At 27.6% G+C, this 21645-nt stretch overlaps 1 protein-coding gene across 1 annotated transcript; it reads left to right on the top strand.

Moving 5' to 3' along the window:
* Positions 1–551: 551 nt before the first annotated feature.
* LOC113371266 lies at positions 552–21645 on the top strand. The gene is made up of 5 exons (XM_026611901.1): positions 552–647; positions 13654–13806; positions 14859–15010; positions 21262–21439; positions 21628–21645. Exons 2-5 carry the CDS (start codon positions 13780–13782, stop codon positions 21643–21645), a joined length of 375 nt encoding a protein of 124 aa, XP_026467686.1. The 5' UTR covers positions 552–647; positions 13654–13779.

The following is a 21645-nucleotide window of genomic DNA, read 5'->3' as shown; positions in this document are numbered from 1 at the left end:
CCAAATCTTTATTTCATCAACACAAGTGGAATGTTTTTCGAATCATTTAAGTCAGATGTTCCGTTTTCTCAAAACTGTTATTTTTACACTATTTGCTTGATATCTTGTCTCTGCCAAAACTAATCAGCCTGTCTCCCCATCAATAAGAATCGAATATTTTTAACCATTGAAATCGGATGGTATGGAATGGTCGATAAGCATTTGTATTTACACCTACACACATACTTCCATTTTTTCTACGTATAGACATATAAAAAATCATTTTTTTGCTATTACTGTAACTTACCCTACGGAAAGTTGAAGATGTGTCCAAGAAAATAAGAAAAAAGTAATTCATGTTATCTCCAAAGGGTTCCACAAAATGTTTGTCAACTCTGCGAATATATATCATCGAAAGTAGTCACAGAAGTAGGTCGATCGTTTAGATTTATAGATCGCTTTACAGTTTTTGTACTAGAACAATTTATGTGATATTATCTTGTTAATGGCATTTACAATTGTCTCCTTTATAGAAACTCAGATGATGTCGGCCTTTCAGCTAATATTAATGAACAAGTTGACGCCATCATGGACAACATTGGTGAATTCTTTGCCAGCGTTGGATTGGATCCCTTGAATTTGCCGAATTAACAGAAGGCTTCAGCGCAGTAAGTTTGAAAAAAAAAATAACTTCAACTTATTTAAAATTTTGATACTCAAATCACTAGACGAGAAATATTTATTATTTGTTATTTATTACCATTATCCGTTAAATGCAGAATGTATTTTTTCTCTCAACCTTCATTTAGTCTTTATTGCACTGCAAAAGCCTGTGGAATTTTTTTTTTATGAACGCTTATATCCTAAAAGCCTTTATGCTTCGAACATGTATTATATCATTTTTCTAAGGCCAATTGTGACAACAAATGATTACATTATACTATACTATATTGAAGTTAAGTGTGAATATGAGCAAAATTTGATTTTTAGTCTATGTATTTTAACTTCCCATAGGGTAAGTTATAGTAATCGCAAAAAATCGAAAATTAAAATTTTTATTTATCTTCATTTATATATACGTTTTAAAGGTTCCTGAACAAAATGTTGTCGGAATTAACAGAATTAACAGGAATTAATAAACAGTTAAACAACTGTGCTGAATATTCTTTAGTAAAAAGCGGCCAGTGCGGTCAGTCAGTTTCTTAGTAGGGTAGAGCGGGGCTTGTTGAACAAATTTTTACTTATAATTAAACGGATGTAGCTCCTCAACGAAAACTCTCAATAAATTGCTATACGGCTTAATGGATTTGTTGTTTATCGCTTAATAAACGTGTTAATACTAATTTTTGTAATAAGTAAAATTTAAAAGGTACAGCTGTTGAAATACAAAAAGTCAAGTATGCTCAATGTACCCCATAGGCGGGGCAAATTGAGCACTAAGAAATTATAATGAAATCATAGGTTCAATGTAGATTAGTGATGAAATAAAATAAGTTTTTAATAACCAGTTCTATATTTATAGTCTTTATTGACAGAGAAAACAAAATTTATATTAATTTTCTTTGATAATTAACCAAAAGTAGATTCTACAAAACAATATCGTATCTTAGGAATTATTTTACCATTATATTCAGTATTTTTATTTAAAATCATTATTTCTTTATATTATTACTCATAGACTTAGCTTAAATCTTAAAAATAATAATTAATTTCTAGAAGTTAATGGAAATTGTTTTAGTGACAGAACGAGTTTAGCAACTATGCTTAACTAACCCTAACAATTGTTTATCAAAGAATAGCAAAATGGTAATTATATTTGAGTACCTATCTGGTATATTGCGGTTTATAGTCGTGTAAATATTTATTAAGCTTGATGGTTGTGAATCAAAACGTTTTACAAGGTATATTTGTATTCATGTGTACTAAAGTTTAATTAGAGTTATTAAACCAGCGTATTTTATACATACCAAAGCGTACACAATAATGCTTGTATGTCAGTATTTCATTTTTTTAACGTTTTCATAATTTAATATTTTTGACCTTGTTACCATATTTTTACTATAATTCAACAATGTTTTGCTTGCGTCGTACGTTGTAACAATATAAAACATCTTCAATGTCAAAATCAAATCATGTTTTGTATATGTTTTTTAAAATTTGTATGATATTAAATAACTATTAATTTCAATGCTAATAGTCCTATTACTATTTATGCAGTATGATTCAAAGAAATTGATTAAAAACATCACAGCTCTCTGGAAAATACATAAAAAATCCCCGCAAAAAATGTGAAGTATTTCTCAAATACTTGAATGATATCAATATTTCTTTGAAATGATAGTCGAAGTATTTCACATTACTGTGAAACCAAATAAAATATTTTTTAAAACCGTTTTGAATCAAATTTTAAATTTAATGCCTAAATTTTTAACTTTCCGTAAGGTAAGTTATAGTAATCGCAAAAAAATCGAAAATAAATTATTTTATATATCTTTACGTTTCAAAGATTTCTGAATATTTTGGGATACCATAGAAAAAATGGATGTATGTGTATGTGTGCTCGGGTACAAATTTTCGTCGACGATTTTGGGATTCAATACCGATCAACCGATTTGAACAAAGGGTTTTGTTTTCAGACTATTTTGGCAACAATTCAAAAAACTTTTTATTTGAATTGAAAAGATAAAAATCTGATTAAATTTTTAGAGAGGCAGATCTAGCGGTTCCGTGATCTAGTAAAAAAATAAAAAAATGCCATTTGAACGTCAAAAATAATCATTAGACATTTGCACATCAAATTATTAGATATTTTATAGATATTTTAATAATGTGTATTTATTTTGTTTACATTTCTATGGGTTCCATTAACATCGTTTCTCCGTTAGACCGCGACGCGGCGCTTACGCGCTTCGATATTTCGTCTCTATGCAGCTGACGCAGTGCAATCGCAATTACTTTGAAAAAAAGTTCAAAATTTTCAAAATATGTTTTTCAAAAAGGTTTTTTTCCAAAAATTTAATTTATTTCAAAAATTTAAATTTTCTTAAAAATCTATTTTTTTCCAAGTTTAAAAAAAATTAATCTGTTTTAAAAAATTTCATTTTTGGTACTAAGATTTTCTGCTACGAAAATTAAATTAATTTGTTTTTAATTTTGAATTTAAAAACAACAAATAAATAAACGTATCCTCAGGTGCATATTATATACATATTTCTTTTGTACATACATATATGTATGTATGTATATAAAACGTTAATTATTTATATATTTATACTTTCATGGCACATATATATCTGTAAAAAGCACGTACAAGTTATACACACTAATTTTATACAGATACAAATAATTTGAATAAATCTATATATTCATAAACATTATGCGTAATTTTGAAGTTAGTTAACCCAAATATTTTGTATAAATGAATATGAATAAACTTCAATGAATACTGAATTATTCATTTAGCTTATAAAATTAAAACTAGCTGTAAGTGGAATTCTGTCTTGAGGCAATTATGGCATCGTGCCTTAAGGCAAATTGCTGGAACTTCCCGTACCGTAACGAAATGTTCGTGGAATACTGAATGTTTTCAAATAGATTATTATAAATAAATAAGTAACATTGTCTAATATTTATAAGAATTATATAAACTGAATTGCAGAGTTGAAATTATTTGTAAAGTATATTATATATACTTTATAGTATGTGTATAGCACTATAGTCAGAATTAAAAATAAAATCTGAAATATTTTTGATATACAAAAAACTAAAAAAAAAAAAAAACATCAATTATTTTGTTAAGACAAACAGAAAGTTTTTTGAATCATTTAAATCGGACGCTTAGTTCTCTCAGAAATTGCCATTTTTCACATATTTAGCTCCGTATCTTCAAAATGGCTGGGCATGCCTTTGCCAAAAACTAATAAACACTTCTCCCAATCATTACTAATTGAATGTTTTTTAGATCATTCAAATCGGATACTTCGTTCTCTCAAAAATTCGATTTTTATTTTCTGCACTCTTTGCTCCGTATCTCCGAAACGGCTGGACCTGCCTTTGCCAAAAACTAATCAGCTCTTTTCCCTATCAATAGGAATCGAATGTTTTTTGAACCATTCAAATCGGTTGATCCGTACGCCCGAAAAACGTGGGCGAAAATTTGTATCCATACATACATACACACACACACACACACACACACACATCCATTTTTTCTGAGGTATGCCAAAACGTTCAAAAACCTTCAAAACGTCGAGAAATGTAAAAAATTTCAATTCCGATTTTCGGCCCATTACAATAACTTACCCTACGGGAAGTTAATAATCAGTGGAGTGCGAATAACACAATATTCGTATACTTTTATAATATAGTTTGTTATCAATGTAATAATACTAGGAAAACAACACAGTGAAAAACAAATATACAGAATTACAATATTTGAGCCCTTCGCAGATATATTGCGTACGCTTTAAGGGGGTTGTTCTTTTTTCGTTACAAAAAATGCAAGGTATTTGTTTTTGTTTTTTCTCGAAATGTATTTATCATAGAGACATGCGGTTTTTTTTAAACAAAAATTACAAAATCATAGAATATTACGTGATTTTCTTGTTTTTTTTCTGCGCCGTCATTTTTTAACCAGGGGGCGCCAAAGTCGGTCTTGCAAAATCGATCTCTTTTGCGGTGCCACAGATAAATCCGTTGCGCATCGCCCGAAACAAAAAAAAAAGAAATTACGTTGAAGAAGAAGTTTGTTTCCAGTCCCCCTACCAAAATGAAAGAAAAAAAGCAAGAAGGAAAAAAATGGCAGCTATTTTTAAAAAAAAGTGTCAAAAAAGGCCTTTTTTTGGGGCGAGAACCTTCGCAAAATTTTTTTGCGTAATGTTATCAAGTTGTTTGAGGTAGGGGGACTCGGTATTGCAGTGGTGAACAAATTAAAGAAAAATGCAAGTCGATCCGACTTGTAGTTTTTGTTTAATTTGTGGCACCGCATTGAAAAAAGTCAATTTGAGAAAAACGTATTTAAAGTTTTGAATATAATGTACTAAATACACCATTAAATTTAATGTACGAAATACACCATGGTGTTCAAAGATGCTGGCACATTAAAAAGGTCATGTGCATGAGGTATTATAATGAAAAAGAGGAATCTGGCATACAATAGCTCGCGGAGCGATAAAAAAACGCTTTCAGAGGATCATACATATAGAGATATATATATCTATAACTTCGTCAAAAAAATAGATATTGAGATGATTTTTTTTTTGAAATGATTCTAAGGTTTTTATCTTTCATAATATCAAAAAATCTCAAAACCGAAACAAAGAAAAATAAAAAAAGAACAACCCCCTTAAATAAATTAGATTTATACAGCTTTCCGAATATTATTAATGCAATAATAAAAACAAAAAATAAAGTTGTATATTTTTTGGCCTAAATGAATGCAAAGTAGGCAAAGATCTAATCGGCAAATGAATGATACAAAAACTAGTGTTATATTACGAGTTATATTTTGTATATTATGACAATGTATTATATTATAATACCCCTGATTATTCGTCCAAAAATTGAAAATGATAATTTTTCTTTCACGTTTCGCAAGTTTCTAAACATTATAGCATACCTCAGAAAAAATTGATTTATATGTGTATTTGTGTGTGCGTATGTACGGATACAATTTTTCGTTCGCGTGTTTATTCAAAAAACATTCGATTTCTATTGGTAGGGAGTGCTGATTAGTTTTTGGCAAAGGCAGGTCAAGCGATTTCGAAGATACAGGTTTTTGAGAGAACTAAGCGTCCGATTTGAATTATTCAAAGAACTTTCTGCTTGTTTCAACAAAATAATTGCTTTTGGAAAAAAAATTGTCCATGATTTTTTTTCAAAAATTTTTTTTTTCGGATTTTTGTTTTGTATATCGAATGTAATTCAGATTTTAATCTCAATTCTGTTCTAATATAGTTTAAACAAATAATTTCGAATTTGCAATTCAGTTTATATAATTCTTATAAATATTAGACAATATATTTATAATAATCTATTTGTTTGAATACATATATTTCTCGATCATTTCGTTACGGTACGGGAAGTTCCAGTAATTTGCCTTGAGACACGATGCCATGCACCACTAGTTTGATTTTTATGTAAACATATATAAACGTCGTTGGTCAATTTATGAGTACTTATATTTTGTCTATAAAATACAAATAATGAAAATTTCAGTATTCCTAATAATCTATTTGAAAGCATGTAATATTCCTCGAATATTTCATTGCGGTACGGAAAGTTCCAGCAATTTGCTTTAGAGCACAATGCCATACACCACTCGTTGAAATTAGGTTAATTGCGATAAAAAGAGTATGATTTTTTTCTATATCTTGGCTTTTGATATGAATCTTGTAATATTTGAAGCACAGTTTACAAAAAAGTAGTCATTTGCTTTAAAAATTTGAACTGGATTTTGCGCGAATTTTCTACAAGATATAGTTTTGTGCTTGTATATGTAGGATATTCAAAGTTATCTTATAAATCTATTTTAAGATGTTATACACAGTTAGGATTATCAAAAAATCGATTTTTTTTTAAAGAAAAACACGGTAAATGATTTCAACTGTTCCACTGAATCTTTGATTTGACTTTTCATTTAACGTTTTTGAATTTTATTTAACAATATAAGTACATTCTTCAAAGATGCTTATAGAATTACTAAAAAATTGTTGTAATACTAAAAGATTTATATATTTGTTTAGCTTATTCAGGATTTCGTACAATGTTTATAAGGTTTAAAATGTTAATAAAGATATAATGTTCAAGTAAACTCATAAAATTTACATCAAATAAACGATTTAAAATTTTCAACAACAGATTTTTTTACAGATTTTAAGTACAAAGTAGTATTTCAAATATTTGATAATTTTTGAAATACTTACTATTGGAAAAATCTAGAGACTCAACCCTTTCCACTCGGATGCCGCAAAATTCATATAAATCTCGAAATTCGCGAGTGGAAAGGGTTAAAAAATCCAAATTTTGTTTAATATCTTTAATCGTTGTCTAAATATTGAATTGTTTTCATAAGGTTATCACCATCGAGTATATCAAGAAGAATCCAAATTTCAAATAATATCTTTAAACATTGTCTAATTTTTTTTTTTAAATTTATTAATATCTATAAGTTTAAATTTTTCTAAATTACTGAAACATTAAATTTGGAAAATTTATGTTCTTAATTAAATTTAGTCCAAATTTTTTAGTCTGCACATTGTAAACTAACATTTTTTTCTATAACTTCTAATAATAAATCGTCTTATTCGTTTATCGTCATATCTGTTAATTATTAGTTTCCTGCGTAATAAGTAGTTTTCTTTTCGGTTAAAAACTATTTCATAAATCGCTTTTCTTCTTGATCAAGTTGAATTATTTTCTTGTTTCGGAATGTTATGCAATATGTCTGAAGACAAAATATATCGATACTTAAATATCGTTTTTATGTATTTTCATTTATAATTTAGTGCTCTTGCCACAATATAAAATTGTGAAATATCAATGATAACTTGTTCCCATATCGCGTTATCATGGATAAGTTATTATATGTTACATTGTTGTTTGCTGTATATGGCCGCGATTATTATATTGGCTTGATAACAGCATTGTTAAGAATATAATTTCAAGATATCAGAATATAATACTTAATCCAGCAATTGTTGAAGTACCACGTAATTAAAAGATGGTTGATTAAAAGTCTGGACTTTACTCCATGATGTTAGAAATATATAAAATAATTCACTTTATCTTAATGAACTTACAATAATGTACAAATTTATATTTTTTATTAGGCGGAAATTTTTTTGTGTGATAACACACAGAATATTAGATAAATTAAAGTTAGCTGATTGGGAAAATAGCAGTTTTTTTCTGCTCATTGAAATACTTTTTTACGTTAAGCATAAAATAATTTAAGAAAATTAAAACACACACAGTTGCAGATTTTCTTTAATTTACTCCAGTTTTTTCTTTTCCGCTTTATAGATGAAATTTTTTAATTACGATTTGTCTATATAACAAATTAGATGTGCATGGCTTTCATGACTCAAGGCAAATTGCTGGAACTTAGTACCGTAATTCAACATTTTTAAAAGTTTTTTGAAAACTTTGAAAAAAAAACTATATACTTGAAAATGTTTAAATTTTTTAAAAAGTAGTACTATTTTGAAAATTTTTAATTTTTTTTAACGTAATATCGGGCGGCGTGCTTGTTTTAGACACGGAATAGCAAAGCGCGTAAGCGCCGCGTTGAAGGTTACCTGTTAAACGTTATAAATCATGGTACGCAATCCATGGAAATAAAAATAAAATTTTCACTTATCATTAAAATCTTTATAAAACATCAGATAATTTACGTCTGGCATTGGCTACAAATGGCATTTTTTACGTTTTACATTGGATCTCCGAAACCGCTAGATCTGCCTTTCCAAAAACTCAACTAGTCTTCATTTCATCAATACAAGTAAAATGTTTTTTGAACCATTCAAATCGTACGCTCCGTTCTCTCACAAAGTGAATTGCCTTTGTTGGCTAGAACTACATCTGCCAAAATTTTTTTCAACATTAATTAACCTTACTAAAAACCAATCAACACGACTTCCAACCAACGACTTTCGTAGAATTTTTTGAATTTTTGTAATCTATTTCAAATTGAAGGTAAAACGTAGACAAAAAACTTCATACTTTTCTGCTAATTACAAATAAAATAGTTACTAAATGTCTTCACCAAATAGACAAATTATAAAAATAAAAAAAATAATTACATATTAAGACTATGATTATTCTTACAGTCAAAGAATATGATTATTCTTACTGTCAAAAATATTTCAAAGAAAACTAAATAGTTCTAGATCCATTCTTAATAATTTTCTGAAATATATAAATGTTTAAATATGTAGAAATATATGTGCATGTTAAAATAACTTTCGATTTTATTTGCATTTTATGCAAAAACAGTTACATGTGGTCGTTTACCTCTAAAGATGCTAAACACGCAATTTCTTACCCACGATTTTGTATTCAAAATTATGTATTATAATTATATTACACATTTATGATAGTGAATACATATAAACTCACACACTTGACTATCGCAAAATAAAAACACAATGGAATATAATATCATATATATTTATAATATCGTTATACTTATAATATCGTTATTTTTTATTAAAGTTTGAGTCGTCTCTATATGAGAGTAATAACATAATTTCTGATTAACATAATTTCGCAATTATATGGTTGGTATAATTTTATCATATAATGCGTTACCATTTATTGTCTTTATATGTACATAATTATAAACCAACACATGGTCATGATTTGTTTTAAAATTTGAACATACATAATTATCCATATATGATATATGTTTAGTAAAAATAATCAAAGTTAAAAACCAAGAGTGTTGGTCTATAGTACATATTAGAATATGCAGTATTGTCAAAACACTACTCAAAAATTCTTACAACTGCTAAATGCTATCCAAAATTACATTTGCGCACAACAATAATTATTTGACATTACACTTCTACTACAACATATTTCGACTATTTTTATTGACTTCTCATTGGGTAAGGTATAGTAACCACAAAAAATCGAAAATGATAATTTTTACATACCTTTACGTTCTAAAGGTTTCGGAACATTTTTGCATATTTTAGTAAAAATAGATGTATGTATGTGTGTGTGTAGGCACGGATGCAAATTTTCGTCGACGATTTCGAGAGCACGAATCAACCGATTTGAATGATTTAAAAAATATTCGATTCCTATCGATAGGGAAACGTGCAGATTAATTTCTGACTAAGACAGGATTTTGAAGTTACGGGGCACATATTGAATTATTCAAAATACATTTCACTCGTATTGATATTTTTTCAAAAATTTAAAGCTATACAAAACATCTTATTCGGTTAACATTTATAATATATCTGAATATTTTCTACTTCAGAGATATTTTTATTCCTACTCTATGAAATGCCAATGATGATTCACTAATATAATGCAAAACTCTTAGATATTTTTTTTTTTTTTTTTTTATATTGGGCAACTTGTGGGCTTTTTTATATTGGGCTGCTGCATTATGTGCTTTTGAGAAATATATAGATTTTTGTTGTTTTAGCCAAAAATACTTTTTAACGATTTTGATGTTTATGTAAATTAATTGACCTTGGATTGATTTTAAAAATATAGTTGTATTTCGATATAGGTGTTTTCGATATTTATTGTCTTATCCTCGGCGTATTATTTGGGTATTATTTATTGCAGACTAGTTCAAATAAGATTATGTTATGGATTTGTGTTTGTAAGCATATTCAATCGCAATTAATAGTAATTTTTTGTAATAATATTTTGAACATCATAAAATATTTGTTATGAGAGATAATATAATTAAATTATAGTGGTATAAAGCTTCGTGTCCTTATGGAAGTTACTGGAACTTTTCGTACTATAATTCAAAATTAAAAAAAAAAATTGTCAAAAACTAAAAAAAAAAAAATTATTTGAAAACTTTGAAAAGAGAATTTTTGGAACAAATTCGACCCTTTTGAAAAATTTGATTTGATTTTTTTGAATTTTTTTAAGAATCTTTAAATTTTTTAAAAATTTGACCAATTGAAGGTTTTGAAGGTTGAGATCATTTGTTTGAAATATAAGAGTGAACTTCAAACAATATATAAATTACTACAGAACCCTTAGAAGTGGTAAGAAATATTATACTAACATTATTAATATTTTCATCAAGAATTTGATAATTCGATATACATATATCTAATGATCAGTTTTGACCGCCAAATGGCATTTTTTTCTTAGATCTTCTAAACAGCCAAATGGCATTTTTTTCTTAGATCTTCTAAACGGCTGGACCTGCTTTTCCAAAAATTTAATTCATGTTTTATTCCGTCAATTCGAACAAAATGTTTTTAAATCATTCTTATTTCTCCGTTCTCTCAAAAACTGCCTGCCGTTTTTTCACTTTTTGCCCCGTATCTTCGAATCGACTTGGCCTGCTTTTGCCAAAACCTATTCAGCTGGTCTACCTACCAACAAGAATTAAATGTTTTTTGAATCATTCAAATCGGATGATCTGGGCTCTCAAAATCATTGATGAAAATTTGTACGCACATACAGATATAAAAACCACATTACACTGATATACAAACCACATACGCATTTTCTATAAGATATGCCAAAATTTGCAGAAACTTTTGAAACATGTTAAGATATGTAACAATTTTCTTTTTTTCTTTTTGCGTTTAAAATAACCCACTCTACGGGAAGTAAATAAGTCAAAATTGTATAATATTTTTTAAAATTATCATGCTATATATTATTACAGAATGAAAACAATCGCATAATAAACATTTAATGACACATCTTGAATATAAAATTATTACTTACGCTACAAGCCGACATTATTATTAATGCATTATATTATTCGGAAAATTTAATGAAAACAATAATTAATTTGTCAACGCATTTTTTTATATAAGAACGCAATTAAAAGCTATTTGAAAACGGTTTCTATAAGTTACTTAATCGAAATTTAGAACAAGCGTAATAATAATCGCACTCGATGTGCATTCAACCCAAGCAAATTTCAATCAAAAACATTACAAACATTGAATAATTAAATTAAATAATGGTTTTGCGTACTCGTGCATCATTGTCAATATTACAATGATGTACTCGTACGCCATGAAAATGAAAGTTTATATGAAAGTTTGAAAATTAAAATTCAATTTTTAATTAATTTCAAAGGACATTTTTAAAGTTTATATGGTAAAGTGTTTTATATAATTATTCGAATATTTATATAGAGTAGGGCGGGACACAAAGGTTCAATTTGACTTTAAGTAATTATAGGGGAAAGGCCCGTAACTCCGGATGGCACCAAGCACCGAACACTCTATTTAACACGCATTATTTAAGCGAGTATAAATCTTTTCATTTCAAAATACTAGTGATAGGGGCATGGGGGGCACACAAGTACAGGATCACGTGCCAAGCGACGCCAGTGAAGCATACGGCAACGGCGAGAGCAACCCTTTTCTGGTTTAGGCGCAAAATCACGGCGTCACTTAAATATCAATGGAAGTAATTCTAGCATATTTATGCATTTACATTTGAGTGATATGCAAAGATAAAAGTTGTACTTGATTGTTATCCGTAAAATGGTAGAATATTATTAGATCTTTTAACCATTTTTAGTAGGTGCCACCAAAAGAACGAAAATGTCTGTCCCTTAGAACCGGACACTAAGTAGTCCTTTAGTGCCGGGCAGTAAACATATTGATATTTCTTGTCTTATTATCTAAGAATATTCGTCAAAGACACATGTGCAGACATTCCAGAGTGTGGAGATGGATACCTATGTGATCAATGCAGGTTATTTTGAAATGTCCGGTACTAGGAGCCACTGTTTAAAATCATATTTTTTGATACCAAAGTTTGATTGATAGTGTTAATTATTTTTTAGCAAAGATTGCGGTTTTGTTAATTTAGTTTGATGTCTATCTTTGTTATCTAACATGAATCATAACTTAATAAACATTTTGTAAAATAGTTTTTGTAAATCAAAATTTATTTATAAAAAAAACCTTAGGTTTATTAACTTATATACCGCCACTAGAGCACTTCCTCCTACTGTCTAAACCGAATAAATTACATCACAACACATGTCAACTATCGAACTATGTTCAGTGAAATTCCCAATTAATTCCTAATTATAAACATGTGTTTTTACTGTTTTTCTAAAATTGCTAATCTGTTCCTTCTTACCCCATAGGCGAGTTAAAATGGGAATGCCACGGTGCAAAATATGACTTATTTTTAATTTTAAAGGAATTTTATGCAGTAATAGCTACATGACATTAATGTAATGATTGAATAATTATTGAATTAATAAATGAATAATTATTCAAACTAATGCAAAATATAAATTTTATCGGTGCACTTTTTACAGAGATAACATAACTAACGATCTGGTATTTTGTCGGAAATATTGATTAGCAGAGTTTAAATAACTATTGATTTAATTAATCCTTTGTATAATTGATTTTTTGTCTCAATTTACTTTTACTATTTACAATTTTTTATTGTTTACACCTTAGGATAAAAGTTCAGTTGGTTCGTTTCACCTCGCCGATGTGAGCTTTTATAGAGGTTATGAAAAATAACTGTTATGTCTAACATGAAAATAACAATTTTTTAAAAATTACGCATTTTAAAATAATTGAATATAAAATTATATAGAGTTCTCGTAAACTAAACAACAGTTCTCACAACCGAAAAAAGTAACATCGAATGATAATACTTTTATTATAGATTTTCAAACATTGCCGTTCACCTCCTGAGAATTAAGGTGAGATATCGGTAGTGGACCTTTTTACCCACGGACCTTTAAGCTTCGCTCTACCATATAAGATCATAGCATGCGGTTTTGACCTAATAATTTCATTTTTAAGATGCAGATTCTAGCAAAAATAAATTCATGCGGCAGCTATTGCATTAAAATAGCTATTGCATTAAAACACTGTAAAAATTTTACAGGAAAATTTAATTCGCATTTCAAAATTTTATTTTATTTTAGTGCAAATAAAAGTTTTATTTTAAAGCATATTATATTTTTTTCAGGATTTAGGCTTGGTTGAATTCCACGGAGAGTTGGAGTTAACACAGGGAGCGGCAAATGGTTTGTCCAGTGTCAACAGAGCCGGATACGCTCTGGTGCATTATAACAAAAAATTACTCCGTCTGGAAATGGGTCTCGGATTTGATGCCTTAAAGGTGATTTTTGAAAACATGAAAAAAAATGAAATTTTATTAGTCTTGGATATAATAGTAAGGTGACCATACGTTTCGGTTTGGCCGGGATAGTCCCGGATTTCTACCTTGTGTACCGGGTTTTCCTAAAAGCAATTTTTGTCTCGGATTTAGACTCTTTGTCCTGGATTGTCCCGGTTTTAGTATTACATATAATCAAATAATAAAGTTTACTGAAAATTCGCAATTCTGATTAAAAAAAAAGATTCGTCCCGGATTGGCATAATAAAAATTACCGTCCCGGTATTGACTTAAGAAAATATGATCACCTTAATAATAGTAGTTATAGAAATAATAAAAAAAATATTACGTTCTTAAAATTATTTAACTTTGCAATTAATTATTACTATGATTAGGTATCACCTAATTAAAACAGATTAGGTCCTAATCTTTTCTGATAAATAGAAAGCAGCTGCACGTGGAATTATTATGATATGCAATTTGAAAATAACATTATTATCTTTTCGAATATAAAATCATTGCATTATTATTTATTATCATTTTATTATTTTTGCATTATTATTTTTTAATTTTTATATGCACTATATTATTCTGATAAAAACTTTTATTTCTACTAGTAAGCTTACATTTTATTCGAATAAATTATGAATTCTAAGAAATATTATTTTTTTTAGATTTTCTATTAACATATAAGTCATTGTATAAGATTTTCGTAAATTTAAAACAATGTTTAATCTAGGTGAAGCTTAAAATCATTCTGCAATCATATGAATTAAAAAAGTTACTTTTATTATGAGCTATTTGCCGGAATCATATCTGTATAAAAATATTTATAAAACTTGGTCTAGAAATTAACAAATAAACGGAAACTCAACAAAACTTCTTTCAAGTATAGTTTAATTTTTTTCAGATTTATAAAAAATATAGAGATTTTCCGAAATGCTAAAAATTGTTCAAGAGTTTTCAAGTTATCGTATAAAATCAAATATTTATTCTATAAAATGAATTTCATAAATTCATTATTTTTATTAATTATATTTTTCCTCTATTCTCAGTTCCAATACCAATATTTGGCAAGAATCATGAACATTGGCCCTAAAGGACAAATTTATGCAAATGTAGAACGCACTGAATTGCGTTTCGATATTCTTTTGGATTTGGAAGATTTCACATTTTACTTACAGAACTTCAAGATTGGTAAAATTGGGTAAGTGTAATCCATTTAATCATATATTATTTATATCATGATAGCGATTAAAACGTATATCTGATCCATTTTTTTCCGTAAATAAATAAATGACAGATAAATATTGATTTTGGATTATATTAATCTTTAAAATAGTGAAATATATATACAAGCCCAAATGATTCTGAGTACTTTCGTTTTTAAAAAATCTATTCTGTTTTCTCTATTAATATTATCGAGTGATCTTTATTTATTTTATAGTAGAATTTTGAACTGCAAAGCTTTGTAATGATATCAAGAAAATTAACTTATATACAACAAAATAAGTGTAGATATACATATCTTGCTCTCCAAACATTTGATTCCACTCCATATATGTTATAACAGAAAATAATAAAGAATTCTTTATTTTTCATTTAATATTTATTAATTTTTATCATACATTGTAAGTGTAACTTATGAAAATATTTTAATTTATAATAATTACATTTTAATGAGAAAAGTTGACGCTCTAAAAAAATATTATATAATATAATATAAATTTAATTTGTATAATTTTATATAAATTTAATTTAAATTTCATATTTCAGATCGTGAAAGATGTCAAAAGTTTTCGTTGTGTAAAATATCATAAATGGTCAAACTATTTGAAAATATTTAAAAACAAAATTTGTTACATTATAACTCTTAACTATCTATTGAAATTCAATACAGAAATATCAATTTAAGTCGTGGAATGAATGTAAAATATATATGAATATAATTATATATATATATATATATATATATATATCACTTCATGAATATACAAATTTATTTATTCTCGTGCAGAATTTATATCCAATTATATTTTATATTTATGCTAATTGAGAATATAACTCGAATATATATACTTTATATTCAGTCGCAACTGCTTTGATTTCAAGGAAATATACAAAATGATTGCGAATTCTTTGCCATTTGATAGCGCATATTTCAATTTGGAATATTTTTAAAAGGTTTTATATAATTTCCTAGTAGAATTTGAAAGCAATATCAAATATACAACTTAAGTAGTTTTGAATATAGAAATGAAGGCCGATTTAGTTTATGTTGCAATCATGTAAATTTTTATGTAAATCTTATTTTTATGTAAAGCTTATTCAATCGATGAGGCCATATTGTCACAGCTTTTTGAGAAAGGCATCTTTAAAAGAATAAATCTCAACATTTGATACAAGATCGTGAATATATTTATATCATCGGTCTAGTTTTTAAATCGTTTATTTTAAGATGAACTATGAGCTATTTTTGATTCTAAGGTATCATATGAAAAATGTTATGCACATTTTCACGGATATCAAATATCTATAGTGGACTATTTAAAATAAATGCAACTAGTGGCAACTAGTGCATGGCATTGTGCCTTAAGGTAAATTGCTGAAACTTCCCGTGCCGAACATTAAAATTTCTAAAAAAACCTTTAAAATTATTGGAAATCTTTCAAAAAAAATTTTTTTTAAAAAATTTGATTTCTTTTTAATATTTTGATTTTTTATACTTTAAATTTTTCTTAAAATTTTAAACTTTTTTCAAAGCAATAATGCTGCGTGGCTGTTTTAGAGGAGAAATGTCCAAGCGCGTAAGCGCCGCATCGCTGTCTAACGAAAAAACGTTGGTACGGAACCCGTAGAAATGTAAACAAACTTCATACTTCTTAATGAAATCTATAAAAAATATCCGATAAATTGATGTGCGTATGTCCGCCAAATGGCCTTTTTTTACTTGATCTCCGAAACCGCTAGACCTGCCTTTTCCAAAAACTAACCAATCTCCCTATCAATACGAATCAAATGTTTTTTGAAATATTCGAATCGGTTGATCCGTGTTCCTGAAATTGTCAACGAAAATTTGTATCCGCATACATACACACACACATACTCCAATTTTTTCTAAGGTATGCCAAAATGTTCAGAAACCCCTGAAACGTGAAGATATTCAAAAATTTTTGTTTTCGATTTTTTAAACTTTATTTAATTAATAATAAGGTTTGAGGAGATATGTTACAGTTGTTTTTTGAAAATGATATTGCATAAATGGGCACTTTTGACCTTCAGTACAAAATTGGAATGCCTGATGCTACTTTGAATGGTTGTATAATTATACTCTGTATAAGTTGATTAATTGTAAATGTGTTGAAGAATGATTTAAATACAAAATATTACTTACTAATATGTTACACATTGTTAATTTTGACATTTGAAATTTATTAACTTCTCTCAGGGTAATTTATAGTAATCTCAAGAAAATAAAAATTTCTACATATCTTTACGTTTGAAAGGTTTCTGAGCATTTTGACATTCCTTAGAAAAAATGAATGTATACGTGTGTGTGTGTATGTGTAGTATGTGCATATGTGCGGATACAAATTTTCCTCGATGAAATTCAAAACACATACGATTCCATTCGATGGGTGGACGTTTGGCAAAGACAGGTTCAGTCGTTTCAAAGATACGGGACAAAGGGGCAAAAAATAGCAAATCAGTTTTTAGAAAACAAAGCGTCCAACTTGAATGATTTAAAAAGCATTTCACTTGTGTTGATAGAACGAAGGTCTGATCAATTTTTTGGGACGGCAGATACCGCGGTTTCGGTGACAAAAAAATTAAAATATGCGATTTGGCTTAAAAATGATCATTAAACATATGCACATCAAATTATCAAATATTATATAGAGATTTTAATACAAAGTACAATATTTGTTTCGTTTCTATGCGTTCCGTACCAAGATTTATAATGTTTAAAGCTGAATTATATAGTTTAAACAAATGTTTTCGATATTTTCGACAGTATGATTCAACTGATTTGAAATGGTTTCAAAATTTCGTAAAAAATAAAATTATTTAAAGAATTTCAAAATTTTCAAAAAATTGTCGAGTTTTTCGAAACTTAAATAATTCTCAAAATCACAAGATTTAAAGCAAATATATTTCACGGGATCTTGGGGAACACGATGCCATGCACCACTAGTTTTCAAAACAAATTTGGAACCGCAGATGCTGATTGTGCATATTTGAACGCCAGACCCCAAAAAATCACATATATTCGTATATGTTAACGCATTCTAAGTTTTTCTGGAAGTAATAAGATCCTACCGAAGGTTTAGTATTTCTTGTTGAAAAGTGTGCGTTGCAAAAATAGCAATCTTGGTCACACAAACTATTTCAGGCTTTTGGCAAACTATGAATCGCAATCTATTTTCGTATTACTTTATAGGTCAAGATATTACTCAACTTCTACTGTATACATATCGACAATTATATTTTATGTTTCGTATTACACCGATATTAGTAGTACACAAAAATAATTAAATTTTAATTACGAGTGAAAATCTCTCACAATAATTGGGTATCATATTATATGACAAAATACACTTTTATTTGCTTAATTAATCTATACATATCTATATATAGATATATTTAAAAACTAGTGGGGCGCATGACATCGTGCCTTAAGGCAAATTGCTGGAACTTCCCGTACCAAAAATTTTTTTTTAAAAAATAATAAAATATGAAAATTTAACATTTTTGAAAAAAAATTACTTTGACAAAAATTTACTTTTTTTTGGAAAAAAAGACTTTGAAGAAAAATTTATTTTGAAGTATTTTGGAAATTCTGAACTTTTTTTCAAAGCAATCGTACTGCTTTAACTGCATAGAGACAAAATATCGAAGCTCGTAAGCGCCGCGCCGCCGTCTAACGAATGAACATTGGTACGGAACCCCTAGGAATGTAAACAAAATTTATACTTATTGTTAAAATCTCTATAAAATACCTGATAATTTGATGTGCATATATGTCTAATGATCATTTTTGACCACCAGATGGCATTTTTTTTACTTTTTTTACTAGATCTCCGAAGCCGCTAGACCTGCCTTCATGAAAATTTTGTCAGTTTTTCATGTTGTTAATACAAATACATTTGGAATTAAAATCGGACGCTCCGTTCTCTTAAAAGCTGAGTTACCGTTTTTGGCACTTTTTGCCTCATATCTTCAGAACGGCTAGACCTACCTTAGCCAAAAACTAATCAGCACGTCTCCTTATCAATACGAATCGAATGTTTTTTGAATTATTCAAATCGCTTCATCCGTGTTCCCGAATCGTCGACGAAAATTTGTATCCGAACAGACACACACACACGCACACACACACATACATAAAGTTTTTCTAAGGTATGCCAAAATATTCATCAACCTCTGAGACGTAAAGGTATATAAAAATTTTCATTTTCGATTTTTTTGCGATTACTATAACTTGCCCTACGTGAAATTAAAAATATTAAAAGGTTGTAGTGATTTAATGCAATAATCTATAATTACGTTTTACTTGTCAACTTTACGTTTATGTCATTAAAAATATTTATGAAAATTTTGAGAAATAGAGATATTTTCTCTAAAGATATTTACTCCAATTAGACTTTAAGCAATTGTATTATGAAAACCAAATCAATTACAACATAACAAATAACTATCTGACTGTGTCCAGTAAAATTTCCAACTAATTCATCATTGTAAAAATGTGTTTTAATACTGTTTTTCGAACATTTGTAACGAGGTCCTTTTTACCCTATAGGCGGGGTAAAAATAAACCATCAAGGGGAAAGGAAGTCCATTATCTTATTTTAATTTTAAAGTGATTTTATAAAATAATAGCTACATTATTTAACCAATACAAATTTTATGGGTGCATTTTTTACAGAGATAACACTGTAATTAACTTTGATCTGGTATTTTGTCAGAAATATTTATAAGCTTAGTTGAGATAATTATTTATTTAATTTATCTTTTGTGAAATTGCTTTTTTAACTAAAGTTACTGTTTTATTTGATATTTTTTATTTTTCACACCTTTGACATGGTAAAATTTCAGTCTGTTCTTTTTACTCCGCTCAGATATAAGCTTTTATAAAGATTATGTAAAACAAAACTGTCAAATCTAATTTAAAATTATGAACACATCTTATAAAACAATTAAATAACGTATATTTGAAAATTATATTGAGGTCTCGTAAAATATGCAACAATGTTCATTACCAAAAAAACTAACAACGAAATAAAATACTTTATAGATTATCAAACGTTGCCATTTTTCACCCGATAGTAACATCATAATGATAATCGTGATGATTGGTTATACTTTTTTTCCCTCTACTTTCAAATATTTTTGTTACAAAGTTCTCAACTTTACTGAGTTTTGAAATATCGGTGATGGACCTTTTTACACGCAGGCCTTTGAGCCTCGCGCTACCCTATATATATATAATGAAAAAATGCATGAGTTTCTGAAATTTCACAACAAAACTTGATGCAATTTTATTCACTGTGTATACGTATATATAAATATCGTACATTATAAACTAAAGGCCTGCTTTTTGCCACAAAAAATTTTTTTATTTATATTTACACCTTTTTTAACCATTTCAAAATTAAAAAATCATTATTCACCTATAAAAACCAATTTTTTCTACATTAGGCATTCATTAAAAATTACTTTATATATGTATATATTAATATATATATATATATATATATATATATATATATATATTAACAAAGTCTAATAATCGGGCATAACATCAATAAAAAACATGAATTTCTTTCAAAAATTTATTTTAAATCCATACGTTTCGGCTATAATCCTAGCCTTCATTCAGTGGAAACTAAAAATAAAATTAAAAACTAAAACAATTGAATTGGAGTGAAAAGAAAAAAATAAAATAGTAATTAGTACTTACAATTAGTTGATCTTAGTGTTAAATTGGAAAATTTTAATAATCATTGGTATTAGAATTCAGAATCATACAATATATATATATATATATATATATATATATATATATATATATATACATTAACATACATATGTTTACTTTATATTTAGTAATTAGGATAGTTTATATTTCTAATATATTTGTACCACTTTGATACAATGTATGTACACAACATAAATTTTATATTAGTTTCTGCTTGTAAATTTTTGAATCCTTTGAATATATGTATATTTGTAATAATCTAAATACGACATACAATAACTAAATATCTATTTACTAATACTGATAAAATTATCTAATATATTTTTCATTCGTTAGGAACAAATTATCACATTGTTAATTACTCTACTCTAATTGAAACCTAATATCCTAAGTATTATCAGTCGTTTTAAATTATTTTCAATTCATCAAACTCCAAATTTAATTTAGTAATAATGTTATTATATATTTTCTTTTTTCAGAAAAATCAACGTCAGCTTCAAAGGAAATCCCTTGACTGATTGGCTTGTAAATCCCGTCGTCGGTGTCGTTACAGGCATCTTCAAGGGATTGATCACAGGTGTTGTTTCCGCAACTGTTGAAAATATTCTGGAAGGAGTATTGAACGAAATCAACAACAGACCACCTCCAAGTCCAATGGTCAGGTTTTACTGATTCTTTTGGAAATGATTTTTTTACTCTACTGATTATTTAACCTTCATGTATTAATATTTTTACTAATAAAAACTTATTACTTATAAAAATTATTTATGGTGTATATGGAATCTATATTGTTCTCTATGAGCTATATTTTTCTCTCCACTTTTCTATTCTATTTTTCTATTCAGGTTCAAGGAATATTGTGA

Source organism: Ctenocephalides felis, unplaced genomic scaffold, assembly GCF_003426905.1.
Source record: "Ctenocephalides felis isolate EL2017-DRISC unplaced genomic scaffold, ASM342690v1 CF-g0.4_SCAFFOLD_01492, whole genome shotgun sequence".
NCBI lineage: Eukaryota > Metazoa > Arthropoda > Insecta > Siphonaptera > Pulicidae > Ctenocephalides > Ctenocephalides felis.
This window is presented reverse-complemented; position numbering and strand designations above follow the sequence as displayed.